The sequence below is a fragment of the Electrophorus electricus genome, chromosome 4 (assembly GCF_041902795.1).
Source record: "Electrophorus electricus isolate QZ-2024a chromosome 4, ASM4190279v1, whole genome shotgun sequence".
Classification (NCBI taxonomy): Eukaryota; Metazoa; Chordata; class Actinopteri; order Gymnotiformes; family Gymnotidae; genus Electrophorus; species Electrophorus electricus.
In genome coordinates this window covers 37,559,425-37,579,737 of record NC_137500.1, presented here as the reverse complement: position 1 = coordinate 37,579,737, position 20,313 = coordinate 37,559,425, and the positions used below count along the sequence as shown (strand labels likewise).

The following is a 20,313-nucleotide window of genomic DNA, read 5'->3' as shown; positions in this document are numbered from 1 at the left end:
TTACACTCCACAAATGCCAGTGTTGCTGCAGTAGTGCTGAGTTTGCTATAAGTAGACTCCAGTTTCCTTGTGGAGAATGTACAGAATTGCTATGATTTTTCTGAATAGAAGAATAATTGTGAATCAACAAAGTCCTCTCCAGATTAATTGCACAAGTTCTAAACCTAAATTTAGATATTATTTCCTAATAACGACTAATCCACAGAACAATCACACATAGCACAAGTTGAATCAACTAAAAGGAGAAACATAAAACATTTTTATCAACTGGCTATATAGGCATCGTTGAGTCAAATTACCTGTTGTTTAAGAACAGTTCCTGGATTACGGCTCAAACTGAAACTTTCATGTTGCAGTTCAAGGTTTGAAATTAGTTTTAAATTCTGTTTCTATGTAATGCATATAGGATTTGTTATTTTTTTACATGACACTTGAAAATTAATGGAAGATTAGATATTTTGCATCACTTTAATTGGTAAAAGGTCTTATTTCAAGACTTTTTATCTTAAATGTCTAGAAATCATGGGTCTATTTAAAAAACAAAACTGAACACAACAGATTCATTCTCATAACACAGGTGAACAGTGCCGTGAGTGTGCAGTTTCTGTGCTATGAGTTCAGAGCATTGGCCAAAACCTCCCTTTAGCTGATTGCATTGTTATCACTTGCCATAGAAGACCACTGGCAGAGATTATTGTATGAAGCGTGTGATCTAAGTAGTGTGTTCAAGGAAATCATAACAATGGTGATTTTTATTATGTTTATTTGCCTCAAGAACAGGCAGAAATCACACATGGTAAACAGATGGGATGTAGCCTATGCAGGAATCAGATGCGAGGAATCAGCTTCATACATGCAACCTTTTTCATTTACAAATGTTATTTAGTGTTGCGTGAAAAGGATGCTGGATACCAGTGCCCAGTGAATGTTTAATGTGCCCAGTGAATGTTTACTGAAGAAAATAAACAAATGAGAGGAGAAACAGGATCAATGAGAGTGGACTAGTAAAGATGCAAGAATTGTATTGTTTTGCTATGTAGAAACAGTCCATGTTTGGCAGTTATGGGAGAGTTTTTAAGAAGAGAGCTATTGAAGGTAAGAACACAGGCCCTCTCATCAAAACTGTTATGAAATGCTACACCCAGTGCACTTACTGGCAAACTTTGAGCTGCCTAAATCTGCAACTGAATGGGAAAACTGATTTCTGTTGTGGAAAATGTAACACTTTAAAAAAATATTCACTCAAGATCTTTGAAAGAATTTGGTATAAGTGCATATTTAACTATAAAGAGGACAATTACAGGAAATATTGGTTGAGATTAAAAAACATAACAAGAGATGCTTGATAATGTTTGGTTGACAAGAGAATAGGAGCTAAGTTCCACCTAACTCAAAATTTAATTTTAAAGATTAATATTACCTAATGGTGATAGATAATGAAACTATTATTAAAATGAGAAGCAAAATCTCAACACTTCTTGCTTCCATCTAAAAACTGAAAAAAAAAAAAAAAAAAAAAAAAAACCATCTCTGGGGTGGTGGCCAGGGTCATGAGTGATAGTATGGTCAATTCTTGTTCAGAAATTGTGACAACCATTTGGCTATCCCTGTTACTATGTTACAGCTGGTGAAATATTTAATCTGTAAACTTTTAAGGATTCTTTGAATTCTTGGACTTGCTTTCATTTTTGTTAGTGAGATAGCTGGGGTGGAAGATAAGCGTATTACAGACAATAGAACCAGTGCAGTCAATGCCCTTATCTGAGTTGCCTGGAGATGTGACATCTGCCTTGATGGAGCCCTTACATATTGAGCACTTGTTGGTTAGACCCTACATCTTCACCCCACTGAATCCTGGAGAAACAGGTAACAGTAACAGTGTTACTAATCTCGTACAAACTATCTGCTCCATGTACCTAGTCTCATTTCAAGCACTCGTAAAGTCTCACAGTAAGTTTGAGGTGCATGTTTTTCCTCACATGGAGATCTGCTTATGTGCTGAAGTCCACTGACATGCTGGACTAGGTTGGCAGTAACATAGCCGAGAGGAGGAGAAGCGATGAGTGAATCTCCTCGTGGTAATGACGAATCACTGTCGCACCATTACTTCACTCATATCTCCTGCAGCCCTTAAGAAATTGTTCCACTATACTTAGAAAGCAGAAAGCTTCCAGGATTACACTGATTATGAGTGTAAGTATATATTTCTCAGTTCCCCTTTCTTTAAGTGAATCTGGGTTTTTTACTAGCAGATTGAAGAAGAAGCATTTTTCTTCGGTGACTCACTGAGTCTCACTGCAGAAACAAGCAGCCATGAGGGGACATGAGGTTGTTATTAGCAAGCCAACACTCATCCCTTATTTCCAGTCACCCTAACACAAAACTTGTTTATGATTATCCTGGTTTAATAATTTACATATTTACATTATATTTACAGAGAAGGAAGCTTTGCTTGATGCGCCCACTTGAAATGCTACTCCAGGATATGTTTTTAACCTACCATTACCAGTACGATTGGGCTGTATCAGGGCCTGCAGAAACATTTTATGAGACATCCTTCCCACGCAAAAAAACTTGCATACTGAGTCAAATTTTTGTGGAGAATTCAAAATAGCTGTGTGTGTTCCATGTGGTCTTGCCTTGTGTGTGGGTGTGGCTCGTGCCATACTTGAGCATGATTCACCTCCAGGGTCATCCCAGGCTGTGCGAGAGCAGGAGGAGCCAGAGGGAGAAGGCGGGACTCAGTAAACCACGCCTGAAAGGGGGCTGAGCCTTGGGACCCCATGTCACGGCCCCCTATTGCCCTTCTCCTGGCGGCTACCTCTTGCCTCAGTGTTGGGACAACACCCTGAAACCTATCTTCCAACAACTGAGATTAATCTGTGGTTGACCGTCCTCCCATTGCCTTACTTTTTGAAAAGAGACTATATAAAGTGATGTAAGACACTCACACTGATGAAATAGTTACCCAGTTGTTGGTCCCCAAAAGCCACAGGCAAATGCTTTTTTCATGAGGCTCATAATAATCTTATGGCAGGCCACTTAGGACAGAAATAAACAGTAAACCAGCTAACAGCCTGTTTTTATTGGCAGGGCATTTGAGGTGAAGTATGCAGATGGTGTTCACCATGCTAGGTTGGTTAACCCCACTGCCATTACAATAATTGGGGATTAAATTGATCAGCTTGAGGTGTTTCTTACTCAAGGGCAGCATAAGGGCCCTTCAAGGTCACATGATGAATAAGGGAGGTCAACTATGAGGTTAGATGACTATTAGTTCAGATTGGAGCAATGGACATCCACGTTTACCTCTTCGATCTCCTGAAACAATGGAGAATGGCGGTGTTATGACCTTGTCTAGGCCTTAAGGGCATAGAAACAGTTACAAGATATACGGCTATCAAAATGTGAGTAAAAAAGAAGAAAACCTCAGGGAAAACCAGGGAAGTTCTATAGTTGTGCCAGTGTATTATGTCAACAAATAAGCATAGTGAATTCAAAGAGTAACAATTGTGCTGGCGACATCAGGAGTGACTCAAGCCAAAACAACAAACAAAAACCCCCACACACACAAAAAACAAAAGACACTGTATAAACCTGCAAGAGAATGAAGAAAACACACATGACTACATTTACTCGCTTGGATAAAAACAGGCAAAGAACCCAAGCTCCAACATAAACAGCAGTCACTCCTCACTCACCAGCGTACACCCAAAAGACATGTACTATATACAAATAGTTTCAATGTTTAAACAAGCTCAAAGTCGGAGTAAAGTGAAAACAAGGCTGAGTACCAAAGAAAGAACAGAGCATAGTATGGTTAATATCACAAATAATACAAGTAACATGTACAAGTAACACAAGCAATACAAGTAACAATAAGTTGCCTAATCAATCTAAGTCACTCTCTCTCTTCCAAATCTCTTCTCACTTTTATTCTTCTTTCAGGAGGGTTGGGCATCTGCAGTGGAACTGGTCTGGGTTTGGGTTGCATGCAAGGAGGAAAACTGACACTAGATGTGGACCTGAATAGAACAGAACTCCACACACATATACGCATGAACACAAACAACCCCACCCAGGTCCACTGTGGTCACCCCCTGTCCCTGAAAGCAGAGTTTGAGGACATGCTTTCACTGCTACTTGCTTGCACTGACCGGAACACAAAAAAAAGGTGTTCAGGGTGGGCTGAGGGATGTGCTCAACATGGAGGTAATGCAGGAGTCCAGCAGGGACTGGAGTAGTGCCGTCATGCTTGTCCCAAGCCTCATGGGACATCTTGGTTTCTGTGTTGACTGTTGAATAAATTTGATACCTGAATGATGCTGCATAGTGAGGAGTTGCTTGATTGGGTGGGCTCTGTTCACCTATACTAAAACCTGGTTTAGACAAAGGGGCACTGGCAGATCCTGGCTGAAACTAACTAACAACTAACAACGGCAAAGGAAAAACAGTGCAACGCTTTTGGTACTCTGTACAGCAGATTATCTTACAAGATAGCAGGCTTCTAGGAGCCAAGGCACTTTTACTAATATAGAAGGCCTCTCAAACTGTATGCATACTTTGGCGATTCCAAGCACTTGCATACAGACATTTCACAAATGTCTGTTCAAGTTCCTCTTTGGCCAGGACACTCGGTGTCATGCAGAATCTTAATCATACCAAATCATACCAAATTTGCTGAGCCTGTAAAATTTTAGTTCATCTTAACTGGATCTACAGATATGTTTTCCTTATGTGAGACTTCAAGGTGTGTAGTGTACCATTCTATATATTTGCTCATGTGCTCTCATTGTGTTGATGAGTATACCTGAGAATGAATGTACAGCAGAAGGCACAAAGCAGAAGACATGTGAACTGCGTCACAATGAAAACCTATGCAAAGAGGAAATCTCCCTCAAGGCTGAGGCACAGTGAAGTGGGATATGGACAGCAAAAAAGAATTTGGGGTGAAGTAATGCTCTCAGTGTGGGAGCTCTAATTTTACGGTATTGCTTTTCTAACAGTACTAACTTTTGCTCAAGCTGCCTGCTTAAAACATATCAGACCCGTGAGGAAGCATGAACCCTCGCTACAAGGCTCTGCTCTTCAACACTTGTGTTAGGAAGAGGTCAGTTCTACCAGGAAAAGGAGACTGACATCAGTTTGGCAAGCTCGGTATTTTTCCAACACCAAGTGTTTGTCATTTCGCCCTTGCTGAATGGTTAAAGGTGTTGTTCAGTATCCTTATATTAAGAATGACAGACTTATCTGATTTACCAAACAATGCATCTCCATGTTGTTATTGCAGGAATGCTGTGGTTTTGCAGCTTCATTTCAGTGATTTATAAGGGAGCACTTTTGGAGCCTAACTTAGGCCTCTCCCCAGGGACTATGTTATTGATTTCCTGTGATTTATTGAAAGGTGGCTTCGTAATGAGCCTACAGGTGACACTCATAAGACATGAGCTGTAATTACCTAAGCGATTTCTACACCCACCTGGAAGACAGGTAGTGCTGGGTAGTGCTGCAGTGCAGTGAGAAGATAACACTGTCATACATGCTGCTCTGTCTGCCATTGTCCATAATGCTAATGTCAGCGGTGGCATTCAGGACAAATGAAAAGGTACTTAATGTTCTTCTCAGGTACAGTACAATCTGCCCTGTAATATATTGATATTTGTTTATAGCAGACCCTTTCAGTACCACTTACTCACCAAAATAAATAGACAAATAAATAAATAAATACATAAAACTAAAGATTTTGATCACATAGATGCCGCAATTACATTACATGTACATTTTGTGCATAGTTTGTCTGAGAAATTAACAAAAATGTATTTTGTAATTGAAACCTTCCAAGTAATTGCTTGGGTTGAATTTCCCTGAAGTAGATTAAAAAATAGTAAGTCATGTGACAGCCTTGGACCTGAGAAGTGGATGTCATACCCCACCCAAAGAGTGCTCATCCTGCTTGGGGCCGACACTGACTACCTCACCAGACAACAGCTCCCCAAGTGCTGTTATCCACCCACGGTCAGTAAGTCCCTCACACACATACAGAGAAATGTTTTGCTTAAAATACACATTTGTAATATCAATATTAAATTACCAGTTTCATAATAATAAGCTTGGTAAGTGATTGTAAGTTGTTCTAGTCTCATTGTACTTATTATTAGCGGATATAAGAGGATTTCCTGCTCCAGTACTGTCCAAAATGTTGAACAGGAAACATTTATAAGGACGTGTAGGGCACACAAATACACAGATATACCTTATACAAAAAAGTGTAAAAACACTCATGCAAAGATATAAATTAATGTAAGTTAATGTTCTATTAAATTCACATAAATTTTTTTTAATGGCTTTGCCTTTTCTTCTACCGGATGCACTAATATAACTCAAGTCTTTTCTGTTGTTAACCAAAACTGGGCTGAGTAACGAAGTGTGTTGTAGTAGGTATACAGCTGGCTGGGCTTACTCTGCCCTGTGACATGCTGGATGAGGCCCAGGTAGCTGGATGAGGTCCAACCTAGTTAATTAGCTAATTAGCACTAACCCACTGACACAAAATACCTGCACTTTACACCAACACATCTGTGTGCACAATTATTAGGTAAGTGTTTTGACCATATATTTTTTATGCATATTTCCCAACTCCAATCTGTATAAACTTGAATGCTTATTAGATTTAAGCATATCAGGTGAGACACATTTGTGTAATGAGGAAGGGTGTGGCTTAATGAGATCAACACCCTATATCAAGATGTGCATAATTATTAGGCAGATTCTTTTCTTCAGGCAAAATGAGCCAACAACAACAAAAAAAAGATTTAACTGACTCTGACAAGTTAAACATTGTAAAAGGTCTTCCAGAGGGATGCAGCATGGTTAAAATTGCTAAGATATTGGGGTGTGATCACAAAACCATCAAACATTTTGTTACAAATAGTCAACAGGGTTACAAGAAAAGTGTTCAGGAAAAAAAAAAAAGATGCAAACTAACTGCCAAAGATTTGAGAAGAATCAAACGTAAAGTGATCAGGAACCCGCTGTCCTCCAGTGCTGTCATATTCCAGAACTGTTCAGTACTCAAGAGACATGACCAAGGTAAGGAAGACTGAAACCCAACCACCACTGAACAAGACACAGAAGGTGAAACGTAAATACGGGGCCAAGAATTATCTGAAGACAGATTTTTCAAAGGTTTTATGGACTGATGAGATGAGAGTGACTCCTGACAAACCAGATGGATGGGCCCGTGGCTGGATCAGTAACGGGCACAGAGCTCCACTTTGACTCAGATGCCAACAAGGTAATGGTGGGGTACTGCTATGGGATGGTATTATTAAAGATGAGCTAGTTGGACCTTTTCCAGTTGAAGATGGATTCAAAATCAATTCCCAAACCTACTGCCAGTTTTTAGAAGACACTGTCTTCAAGCAGCAGTACAGGAAAAAGTCTGTGTTTGCAAGACCATGATTTTTATATGGGACAATGCTCGATCGCATGCATCGAAATTCCCCACTGCTTCGCTAGCCAGTAACGGCCTTAAAGATGAAAGAATAATGACATGGCCCCCTTCCTCACCTGACCTAAACCCTATTGAGAACTTGTGGGCTCTTCTTATACGGGGGACATATGGTGAAGGAAAACAGAACAGCTCTCTGAACAGTGTCTGGGAAGCTGTTGCTGCTGCACAAAACGTTGATCAACAGACTAAGAAACTGACACTCGGGTGATTATTATTATTATTATTTTTTGAAATGTCAAATGTTTATCTGTAAAATTTGAGTTGTTTTAATATTCTCACTTTAACAGATGAAATACAAGTAAGATAGGAAATTTGTTTTTCATTCAGTTGCATAATAATTCTGCACACATGGATATTCTCTTAAGAAAGCCAAAACCTCACTTTTATTTTCTTAAATATTCGGGAAAAAATACAACTTGCTTAATTGTGCACACAGCGTACCTGCATTTAGACTAGCAAACCTGTTGCCAACCAAAATTGCTTGTCAATATGACTCTTCAAATGGGCACAGATATATCCACAGTGAAATGTGTATTTTCTTATGTTTTTTACTGTGAACTGTATTCTTTAACTAGGAACTTCTGTAGGCACTGGGAGAGTCAATTTAGTATACACCTTACTGGTGATAATATAATACAATATATTGTAAACATCAAGTAAATCTAATGTGATCTGAATGTTAACTGTAAGGTCATGTGAACAAAAAGTGCAACAACCCAAGTATGTTACAAAAAACATATTTGAGAAGTCTCTAGAAAATAATGGCAAATGAAAACAATTTGATGTGTGAATTTAACATACAAAGTCAGTTAATTCTAAACTGAACTAAATCAAGAACACAAATGCTGAAATAAATAACCAAATACCCTACATAGTGTATGTGGTAATATAGGGTACTGCTCAGAGATTCTTTTTAAAGGTCACATAAGTCATAGAATGGTACTTTAGACCATGACTATTGTTTTAAATATATTTTAATATAATTATTGTTTGTCTTCCTTTTATTGTAACATTGTAATTGAGCATTCATAAATTTGTAATTTGCATATGCAATATAAAATTCATACCGCTGGATAAAGAGACTTATTTTTAATAATTTCACATGGAAGTTTAAACCTAAACAGAGTGTGTAAAGTTTGCGGGTCTCCTCCCTTCCACTAAAGCTATTCATGCTTTGGCAGTGAGTGGGCAGTAAGAAAGAGCGAAGATATTCTCTTATGCAGTGAGCTACACGGATAGAAGTTGGCTAGACATCCGAGGACGTGTAATCGTGCTTACAAAAATGTCACGCAGACAACGCTTAGCCCTTGTAGCAGCTGGACATCTCGGCACATTATCTGCCCCACAAAACAGTGCCAGTTCAGTGAAATGGATGTGCATGGTGGTTCATCATTTCGCCTGTAGTTAATAACCAGTTCAACTTCCAATATGGTAGAAGAGGTTGTTGTCGAGCTGTGGGTTGTTGTCATGTCCCCCAAGTGCCGATAGTGGTGCTGTGAGGAGTCTACCGAGGACTGAACTAAAAAACCCCAGCAGCCTGTACTTCCAATGTTAGCCGAGGATAAAATTCATTTAAATGCCTCACCGCTCTAAAGTTAATGGCGTACGACTTCAGAAAGGAGTATTTTCCGTAGAATATCGAGTGCCGATGCACAACTGGTCCGGCTGATTATATTAGACATTTCCAGTCTATCCGGAGCGAATACCCCGTAGAGCCTATACTAATTTAAGGTAAGCGCAACTATCTTACAGCAGGGTTGTCGATTAATGACGCAACTGGGTTTGAGCTCTCTAAGGCGGCGCATGTGGTACTCGAGGGTTGGGGAGTATAAGCTTTTGTGGGCCGCTGTTTATATCTTCCTTCTCTCTATTCCAGGGATTTGGTTTAACATAAAGTATCCCTTTGAGGAATTATGAAGTCATATTCCCGACACCCCTTACATTTCTTTCCTAGTATTTTGAATTAAGGCCTATGTTAAGTTAATATAAATAGTTTTAAAAGCAGCTAGCATGCTAGCTACGTAACTACCACTTTGTCGGCCTGTATAGAGGCCCGCACGCCTTTCGTCTTTGTTCAAAACGATAATAACTGCGATTAATTAACACATTAATTACATTTTGCAAAGAGCAAGTACATCTATGAATCCATATAAAACTGTAAGTTTGAACAGACCTTTGGGGAGTTGAGAAATAAACCAGAACTGTGTTTATGTGTCCGTTTCCTGGATACCGCGACTTTGTTTTTAGCAATAGAAGCTAGCGATCTAGATAAGGTCGCGTAGTTAAAATACACTGGCTAACTGGCTAGCTAACTGGCTAGCGAGGTTAGTCGCGCTCTGGAGACTATACTATACTGCCTAGCTAGGTTGGCTACATACAAGACTTTTCTGAGGCGAAAGAAAATTGGACCGCTTGTCTAATTAAAGATGCCACTTCATAGATGCTCGTTGATGTGACCTGTGTGTTATTGATAGCTGGGTTACTACCTAGCAGGTTATCTCTTTTACGTTATTTGTAAGACGTTTATGTTGGTCTACGTTAATGATGATTGGCAGTTTTAGCGATATTGGCAATATCGACATGGAAGCTAGCTAGCTTAGCTAACGTTCTCTGTCTGAAGGTTAACAGTCTTAACTTTTTAAACTCCTGGTTGTACTTGGCTAGCCTAGCTATCTTAGCTTTGCTAGCAAGCCCCGGACTTGTAACAGCGTTGGCTCACATCGTGTTTAAACAGCGGTTTAGTGAGAATTTGTTGTAAGTAAGAACCAAGGCTTGTGCTGAGCGTTACCGAGGAGTAACCACTAAATTATAGTTTTGTTTTCTTTTTAATTGGGGAAAAAAACTTTTGCGAGTACGCCCATACATTGTTCGTTTTTGTTTTAGGCTAATAAAAGAACCCTAAAGCCTAAAACTGCATGACCAGGCTATATTGTCTCTGTCACTTCCAAGTCATTAACCTACTAAGTTAAATAATTTAGGTGTGCGGTTCTAGGCTTTATAGCCAGCTGCCTACACGAGTGTACGCAGACACCAGTACGTTGGCGCTTGGGTATGTTAGTCCTCCCTGAGCCAAGGTGCAGTTAGTTATGGCATTTCCAGCTATCACGCTGATACGAGTCTGGTCATTTATTTGGTGCTCAAGTTTAATTTGAGACAGCTAAGAGATGCGCTAAGCCAAACCATACTACCAGTTTAAGAAATATGTTTAATTAAACCAGCACTATTTGCGTTAAATGTATTTAAAAATATATATTTTTTGTATGTTATTTATGCGTATTTTCATTTTTGACAGCTCTAGTCATTAAATGTCGTTAGATATAATTGTTTTTTGTAATAAATTCCATCGTATTTAATTTAACATGTAAGCTATTTCTTATTTCAGACCAAAGGTCTTTAGGGACCACATGAAAACGAGCCCTGACGTTTTTTTCCACTTTTTGTTCAAACATTAATCCAGTATTCAGAAGGGAAAACGGGCACGGGGAATAGTGTGTTCAGTCTAGTTTTCTAATGTCAAATAATGTTTCTGAAGAGCATTTTGAATTTGTATGTATTATTTTCACTTCAACTTTATTATAGACTACAGTATAGCCTACATTTCGTTCAAAATACTATTGTACTTTACCAGTATTATTATTTTTTTATCTTCCAATTTTGAATCCAATAATAACATTGTGGTGTTCTATATTGATTAGGCCTGATAAATCCTTAAGTGTGTATCCCCTTCTACTATGTTTTAGTCTTGTATCTTCTGTATATGTCCACTGTCTCTGTACGTTGTTTTAGTCGTCTGCCTTTTGTGCTTGACTGCTACCTCCTTACTGGAATGTGAGCTCTACTGCAGTGGTGAGTCTATGTTTACCCTGTCTTTTCCGCCTTTTTCTCGTCAGCTGATGTTCTCAAGGACCAGAGTCACGTGATGTACGAGGGGAAACACATACACTTCTCGGAGGTGGACAATAAGCCATTGTGCTCATATAGCCCTAAGCTGTGCAAGCAGCGCAGACTCAACGGTTACGCCTTCTGCATACGGCATGTTTTAGAGGACAAGACTGCTCCCTTCAAACAATGTGAATATGTGGCCAAGTACAACAGCCAGCGATGCACCAACCCCATCCCCAAAGCTGAGGACCGCAGGTGAGTGGTTGCTGTTTTCCCCTACATGCTTGTCTATTCCTGGTACACCTGCATGAGGACTCCAGCGTTCAGGTGATCAGCTTGAAGTTCATTGTTGTATAAGCAGTGATCTTTTTTTCTATAAACTGTGTTCTGTAAATCAATCAATCAACTAGATAGATTAACGCATTATGCATTAATTAATGCAAGTCTACAAAAATTGTGCCTGAGTTAGATGTATTGGCAGGATGTAAAGCACAGTCAGTGACATCTAATGGCATTGATATCCAGAAAAAGTCCTGCAGTACTCAGTGCCACCATTCCTTCATTATTGTAGCTTGACAGCCCTTGGCCCTTTCTGTTGTATCGTGTAGATACTGTAACAGCCACCTGCAAGTGCTGGGCTTCATCCCCAAAAAAGAGCGCAAGAAGAAGCACGATGCACTGGAGTCCGTAGCACTGAACATCACCGTGCCGCCTCTGGCTCTCAAAGCCTCCAATGGGCTGGATGGCTTGCCTCCGTCTCCCCCATACACCCACCTGCCTGCCCTAACCCTGCCTGACACGGAGCTGCTCGACCCCTTCGCCTTTTACGAGGAGGACACAGATGGAGGCGAGAGCACCATGCCGAAGAACTCTGTGGTTAAGCGGAAACCCCCCGGGCGGCCGACGGCCAGTCAGCCAGTGCCACCCCGTGATGCGGGGCTTCCTCCGCCCACCTCGGAGCAACTTACACCAGTTGCGGCAACCTGCGCGCTGCCCTCCTCCCCGCACCTCCAACCACCAGCACCGCCGCCTCCACCTCCTCCTCCGCCCCCACCTCCGGGGCTCCTCCCACCACCCCAGCATGCTGTTCTGTCCTCCTATGTCCTACAGGGGACACCGCAGGGTCTGCTATGCAAGTCAGCCCCACCTCAGGCTGGCACCTCTCTGCTGACCACCGTGCCCCCCTCCGCAGGCCAGCAGAGCCGGCCTCTCGGCCAGAAAGCCCTCGTCACTGCCCCCGGCCACCTGTCCGCTGCCCAGGACTGCCCACAGCGCCGCCCAGTGGCTATGCGACCCACTGCCTTCACAGCGCCCCCTGCCTGCCTGCTTAGGCTGCAGCATCTGGTGCAGCTCTGTGCTCAGAGACATAGAGAGCACGGAGATCTGTTCCCTCACCTTGGTATTGTTCTGCGCAAACATTTCATACACACATGTGCATAAGAGGTGAATTTTCCCAGCCTCTCAGACATAAAACAGTCATCAGTCTACATAACCTAGATGCATGTAGCACATGAACACAGCCATAAAGAGCTCCTGCTGTGGGAATTACTTTACTCTTAAAGGAATACTGCACTATCAAAAACCAGAGTGGCTAATGATGGCTGGGAGATGGTAAAGAGCAGCATTTTAACCTGCCCCTGAAAGATTTCACTGATAATAGCATATTTCAATGGAATTTTCCATTAAGTCTGAGAGCCCCTGACTGTTTACTGTCTTTAAAATGAGGGCTAAAACACTAATGTGACTGCTGTGTTTTGAAGATGTCACAAGTTTTCTTTGAGATTTCACAAGTTCTTGGTAATGTCGCAACTTTCCAAGAGGCATGATCTTGGAAAGGATGAACTGAGCATTTGGTCTGGGAGGCAGAGGAGGAGATACTATACAAATAACTAAAACTGAAATAAATGGACTTGAGACACTATTTGACAACTCTAAACTCTTATTTAAAATACATGAATTCTGCATGAACACATGAATTAAACGTGCATTTCACGGGAGTCTCCTCCCTCCATCCCTAACTGCCACAAATAAAATGTAAAGGAACTGCATCATTTGAATGTACCATATAATGAGTAACCCGATTTTACTTTTTAACAAAAGCACTAGGTTTTTGTGTACTAAACAGGTCCGAGAACAGTATATTGAAGCCGTATTAACTGTTGTAACTGTGTGCAGGGCTGGACTGGTCTGAAGACAGTGCTGATGAGGATGAAGATGCAGAGGAGAGAATTCCTTCATTGCCTCAGGTCTGGAGACAAGGAGAAAGAAGTCCTCACCACTAGTAAGGAATTCATTTGGAAGTGTTGGAACTCATAACATGTTGAGGTTTGTAGCCGACTGAGTACTTGAATGACCTAAAGCTAAGCCCCCTCGAAAACGAACCACTGAAGTCATCTTCCCTGTCAGCTGGAGTTGTTGAAAATGATGTCCTTCAGGCCCACGGTGAGGGTGGCTGCTCCACGCTCTGTCGCTCCTCCCACCGATTCTCCCTTTCTTGCCTCAGCTCCTTCACGGAGGGGGCGGTTCCGCGGCGGTCCCGCCTCGCGCGCCTCTGCACGTACCTGCAGGAGCGCTACAAGCACCTGTGCCGGCAGGAGAGGGCCGCCATGCGCCACAGGAGACACCGCTACGCCTTCAGGAAAGCCCTGCTCCATGCGGCCAGCAAGGAACCCGACTGCACTGGCCAGCTGATCCAGCAGCTCAGCAAAAACACACACAACCCCAGCAGGTAGAAGCGGAGCATGTGTGTGTTTGCATGTGTGTGCATGTGCGTAAATAGAATTGTAGGAGGTGAGAGTTGACAGGAACCCGCATGATGCATGTTGGTGCCGGTTATCTGAATGTCGTAACATGACTGTTTGAACTCCAACTTGCCTGTTTCAGTCAGGTCCACACCAAGACACCAAATGTTTCTAGTATTAACTACAAATGAATAAGATCAAACTGATCAGATGTGTGTGTAAAAAGAAGTGTTGTGTGTTCACTTCTAGGCCTGCGGTGCCCCAGGAAGTGGAAAAGGTGCTTTGTACAGGAAGTACAAAGGGTCAACCATGCAGCAGTCCAGCTCTGCCTTTCACACGCCACTGCTTCCAACGTATCCTGATGTGCATGTGCGCGCGCGCGCACACACATACACACAGGTAGCATGCTAATTTGCCTACCACATCCGCAAACGTTCCCACTGAAGTTCCCACAAAAGACGTGCCATTTCTTGAAAACAGAACGTGATGCATTCTAACGATGTGTGCATTACACGGAGTTGGTCTGGAGCTCCAGTGCCTCTCCTTATGCGTCATGCATGCTTCTCCCACACTGTGCCCAGAGAGGGGTGTGTGTGTATGTGTGATTCTCTTTGACGGCGTGGCGCGGCAGATATCCTGCAGAACCGATCACAGCACCTCTTCTCCAGCTGCACGGCGCGGTTTGCTGACGGACAGCAGTGCTCCGTGCCTGTCTTCGACATCACCCACCAAACGCCTCTCTGTGACGAACATGCCAAGAAAATGGTGATTTTTAGCATTTGTAATCTTTACTTGCTTTTGTGGATTTAAGGGACTGGTGTTAAATGCCTCGTAAGAGTCCTTTAATGGTGTTTTACTCTCTGAAGGTGCTCTTGTCAGTGAGTTGGATTAATGTTAGTTGTAATGTAATGGCTCATAGTTCATAGCTAAAAATGGGGAAATGGTCATTTTTCCAGCAGGCGAGCGTATGTACAACAATAACTTTTTATACTCGGATCATACTAAAAATAGCTCCCGTTCAACTTGGATACAAGTATACTGTCGAATAAACCCATTAAGTTTCTCTGCTTAATTCCATAACATAAAAACAAGAAATAATTGTTACAAAAACTTGCTTATGTATCTTAATGTCGCAAAAAGCATTTTATTATTGTCCAGCAGTAATTTCCCTTTCAGAGGGTTAGTCACGTATGCCATGTCGTGAGATGTTGGTAAACATCAAACACATCATCTCAGTATTCCATTGCCGTTTTCATCTTAAATTTTACCCATTGTTGGTTGATGCACTTCGACTGCGCGTGCGGGCATGTTTGCAGGATAATTTCCTGCGCGGGGACAGTAACAGGCGTGTGCAGCAGCAGCGGCGGCCACGGAAAAAGACCAAACCACCAGCGCTGACCAAGAAACACAAGAAAAAGAGGAGGAGAGGGCCTCGTCGCCCCCAGAAACCCATCCCTCCTGCCCTCCCGCTTGGCAATCTGCCCATGCCCCCAACGCTGGCACTGCCCACCCACCACGCCAGCATCAGGTACCTGCGGACGCGGACACACATGCATACACACTATCTGTTGCCTGGTATATACGATGAATGATGGGTGGGCAAATCTCATGGTCCTGCTTGTGTTTTGTCTCCAGTCATGCTTGTTACCTTGTATTAACTTTAATGGCTTTTCTTGCTTCCTCAGGAGTCCATCTACGCCTGACCTCAGCGCCGATGAACTTCCCGATGACATCACCAATGACATAGCAGACATTCCAAACGATTTGGAGTTGAATCAGGAAGACTTTTCAGATGTGCTACCCAGACTACCAGATGACCTGCAGGACTTTGACCTCTTTGAGGGTAAAGACACTGACACACTTAACTTTTTTTTTTTAATGGTGTTTTTTATATATATATATATATATATATATATGTGTATATATATGTGTATGTATATATGTATGTATATATATGTATATATATATATATATATATATATGTATATATGTATATGTATATATATATATATATATATATATATATATATATATATATATATATATATGTATATATATATATATATATATGTATATATATATATATATATATATATGTATGTGTGTGTGTGTGTGTGTGTATGTATATATATATATATGTATATGTATGTGTGTGTGTGTGTGTGTGTGTGGCGGCTAATTTTGTTTGCGTGTTTAGGCAAGAATGGGGAATTGTTACCCACGACAGAAGAGGCTGAGGAGTTGGTGCGCGCATTACAGGCGATGGGTTCGTATCCAGATTCGCTAGTTGGTTTGACCTCCATGGGTGATCTGACCCAGGCTGACGGGGTCGACCATCGCACCATGAGCGTGTTCTCTGGGTCAGGAGTCTCAGCGGCAGGCATGGGGGATCTCCTAAATGGTCGAATAGCAGCCGACAGCTTCCCCAATCTGGAGCTGGAGGACAATCTCCTTCACCCCTCAGCAGACGATCACTTTCCTCCCTCCCCGTCTCCCCGGCCGCCCTCGGCCACGGCTCCGGCTGCAGTGCCCCCTTCGGTCCAGAGCAGCGCGTTGTCAGAGCGGCCGTTCCCCCGTGCCACCCTCTCTAAGGTGGAGCCCCCATTGCCCTCTCCACCCGGCAGCCATTACGGCAGCGATCACGTGCCATCGCCATACAGCGACCATATCTCCTCGCCCCACACGGGCTCCTACCACACCGAGCCTCCCCTCATGCTTGAGGTGCCTCTGAGCAGCTTGCCGGGTGCGCCGCGTGCTCCCTGGAGCAACCTGCCGCTCTCGCTCGCAGACCCGGCACAGTTCGGCAACCTCCTGAACCCCGACACTCATCTGCTCTCCACGTCCCTCTCCACCCCACCCTCTAACACGCACCCTGCAGCGCTGCAGCCAACGGCCGCCCTGACAGCCCTGCCCCAACCGGGCCTCACGGGCCTCACGGCCCCCCCCGCCCCCTCCGCGTCCCCCTCCGGTTCCCCGAGAGACCTCCTCAACCCCACCACCCAGCCCAAACTGCAGCTGCCGCAGTTCAGTGCGGCCTTCGGCCACCAGCTGGCCTCGCACAGCGGAATCCCCAAGGACCTCCAGCCAAGCCACAGTTCCACAGCTCCCCCTACTGGGTTCACTATTGCTAGTGCCACTGCTGCAAGTGCCAATAGCACGACTCCACCGTTCCAGCAGAGCAAGTGAGAGGGAAAGGCAAACATTCTCCCAAACCAACAGCAAAGCCTTATTCAGGGTTTACTCAGAACGCTGGTGTGATCTGATCTGGTGCCCTGACGCTGCTCACAAACCACTCTGCTGTCACTGCCGGATCACTTTACCCGCCTTTCAAGACTTTTATTGGCCTTTTAGCGTTGTTACAAGTTAATTAAAATCCTTATTGTCTGATGATATGGTCAGATTATAGTATTAAATATTGGTATTGGTAGAAAATACCAACACATCTGGGAAAGATGTTTCATGTATTTAGCAAATATGCATAATTTGGACATTAAATTATTCTTGCTGTCACTCGTTCATGCAGAAGAGAGTAGAGGCTTGTTTAGCTGGCATTCCTGCATTTGTTGGGATGACTGTGCAGGTTCGTTTGGGACGCAGAGAACTCCCTCTGGTCTGAAGACGACAGCGTTGTCATGTTTTTGCCGAGTTTAGCGTCAGTAGCGTCAGTTTAACTGAGAACAGCTCTCTCACCATGTGGCTGCCTCACCTACATGAGCACTTCAGTTCCGCACCCATCCTTTCCCCTGCTTCTGGGGCAGGCCTTCATTTGGTGGAAACGGGCACCAGCAGGAGTCTCGGTGTGTCTGCGGTCCTTACGGCCGCGCGTCTCTGTGTATAAATCCGATCCCAGCTGGGCTATCCAGTATGGCGGGAATCAGCTAAATGGCTTTTATCCAGAAGATTCTTTTTATATTGCACTGTACATATTTACCCTTTTATGCAGACACTCAGATTATGCTTACTCAGAGGACTTAGCCTGGGCTGTACACGTTCATGTTCAGAGACCTCACAGACACCTCTACGTAAAACCTGGTTACTCAAGCAATAAAGCACATCAGCATATTTTCTCATCCCAGTATTGAACTGTGTGTCAGTCTGAGTTGTGTTCTTCATAGCACCTAGACAGCCCAAGTATAGGGGAAGTCTGGTGCTGTGAAAAGAAAACCCATTTCGGTTTCAAAGGTAACAATAAAGGCTGAACTCTTTTCTGGTTAATGGCAGAGCTGGAGCTAGGCTGTTTTCTATTCATTAAAAAACACCATTATGAAACTCCCACAGAAAATATTCCATAGCTTTTACATTTATGACAAGAAAGAATATATAAATATATATCATTTTTATTTATTTTTTTTTTTGGTAGAGTTTTCACCAGATATATTGATTGGAAATGTCTGTTTCTCTTTATGGTGCTTATTAGGTTTAGAATATAAAGGCCTAGCGAGGTTTCTCTCCAAAACCAAGAGCAGAGCAGTCCTTTACTAGTTCTGCGGCTAGTCATGAGGAATGCCTGGAGGAATGACTGACATCACCCTAAATTGCCATGTCTCTGCTGTGCTGGGACCTTCGGTGCAATTGTTGTGTTGTTTTTAAACGCAGTCCAGGACTGTGACTTTTCCTCATCAGACTTCGACGGTAACATGAACCAGGTTTAAATTCAGCAGTGCCCAGGAGGTTGGATGCTGTCTGTGGCCCCTAAAAGCACCGTGGCTTGGCCCGCTCCCTGTAAGAGGCAGCACAAGGAACTCATCTCCCCACTTAATCCTGGCCTGTATCTAACTCTTCTTTAGCTATCACAGTAAATTATGGGTTTCTGGTAGATTTTAGACACGGAATGATTATCACATGTTGTCGTGTAAAATATAGAGTAGCGGTTGGATTCGGAAGTAGCAATTGGGTTTTAATTGATAAGTTATTGATGAGATAACTGGGAGACTGTGGACTGACTGAGGGTAAAAGAAAAATGTCATTTGCAGGAAACCAAGTGGAACTCTAGTTTTGTGGTGTAACACTGCTTTTAATGGCTATCAAAATTCTAGTGGTCGATGTTTCATGTTGAATGACTATCGTTGGTGTATTTTTGTTGTTTATTTGGACAAAAAGACTGTGATCATGTTGGACAGTATTTTTGATAGCTATTAAAATCCAGCTAATAGTTATGGCTAAGAGATTCGCGTTTGCATTACCATAAACAGAAAAACTTTGACCCTTACAATGAAATAACATCGAAGCTTGTTTCCAAAGAGAAAGATTAATAAGAATGCGCGAGTAGGGTTACTGAACGCTTTTTCCCCTCAAAACTTTGACACACACATAATTCTTTTGGTTTGAAATTGTAGTCAGTTTATCATATAGAGGAACTTGCAGCTGTGTAGCATCAGTGATTTGATTTTATTTTTTTTGGCAATGGTTTGTTCTAGTAAATCAACGCCACTAACAAGCTTTGGCTGCTGGAAGATAGAATTTTCATATCTGATTCACTGATTTAAAGAAATTATACTAGCAAGAAAAGCTCTGTGCTTTTCAATCCCTTCTACCATACCATGTCTCTCCAACTCCAGGTTTTTAATGGGCTTTACTTGCAAAGAATGTGATCCCACTGCGTTTCACATAAAACATGGGGAGATTTACTGCCCAGCAAAACCCTCTAAAGCATACCATCTTCAGGGCTCGGTTGGCACTTGAAACTGCTTGAAATTTGAAAGATAGCTGACAAATTCCTATTCTCATTGAATGTACTGTATAACTGTTTTTAAATGATAGGATGAGCTAATAATAATATAGTCACCTTTTGTTATTGGTCCTTGCTTAATTTGTCTAAGGTATTTTTTGTATACAAAAGTTTACATTTTTATGTATATTTTTCTTGTACAAATTATGTAATATGTGTATAAACAATGTATGTAATATCTGTATATAGTGTGACAAAATTTGATCTGTTTTTGGATGTATGAATAAAACTTGCTGTGCGTAATTTTTTTTTTTGTTGTATGTTAAACCGAAGACTAAAGTCAGTAGGTCTGTGTCCTGTTAATTTGCACATTGTTTGCCAAATGACGTTCATCCTAGCTGTTTTAGCTCCCTGTCGTTTGCCATGAAACATATCTTTGATGTTGCTGGCTGCCATTTCTGCCAAATCCAGCACCAAATCCAGCAGTATTATCTTTGATATATACACAA

At 42.3% G+C, this 20,313-nt stretch overlaps 1 protein-coding gene across 1 annotated transcript; it reads left to right on the top strand.

Annotated features, from left to right (window-relative positions):
* The first annotated feature begins 8,711 nt into the window (after positions 1–8,711).
* ino80da (INO80 complex subunit Da) lies at positions 8,712–20,107 on the top strand. Its single transcript, XM_035523519.2, has 10 exons — positions 8,712–9,244; positions 11,404–11,650; positions 12,004–12,794; positions 13,571–13,676; positions 13,899–14,123; positions 14,386–14,489; positions 14,768–14,901; positions 15,453–15,664; positions 15,822–15,979; positions 16,334–20,107. Exons 2-10 carry the CDS (start codon positions 11,433–11,435, stop codon positions 17,320–17,322), a joined length of 2,937 nt encoding a protein of 978 aa, XP_035379412.1. The 5' UTR covers positions 8,712–9,244; positions 11,404–11,432; the 3' UTR covers positions 17,323–20,107.
* Positions 20,108–20,313: the final 206 nt, after the last annotated feature.

Excerpts from the sequence above, each read along its gene's own strand:
- ino80da (XM_035523519.2), top strand. The coding sequence starts at position 11,433 with ATGTACGAGGGGAAACACATACACTTCTCGGAGGTGGACAATAAGCCA. Across the intron at positions 13,677-13,898 it reads GAAAGAAGTCCTCACCACTA|CTCCTTCACGGAGGGGGCGG; the intron begins GTAAGGAATTCA and ends TTCTTGCCTCAG. Across the intron at positions 14,902-15,452 it reads ACGAACATGCCAAGAAAATG|GATAATTTCCTGCGCGGGGA; the intron begins GTGATTTTTAGC and ends GCATGTTTGCAG.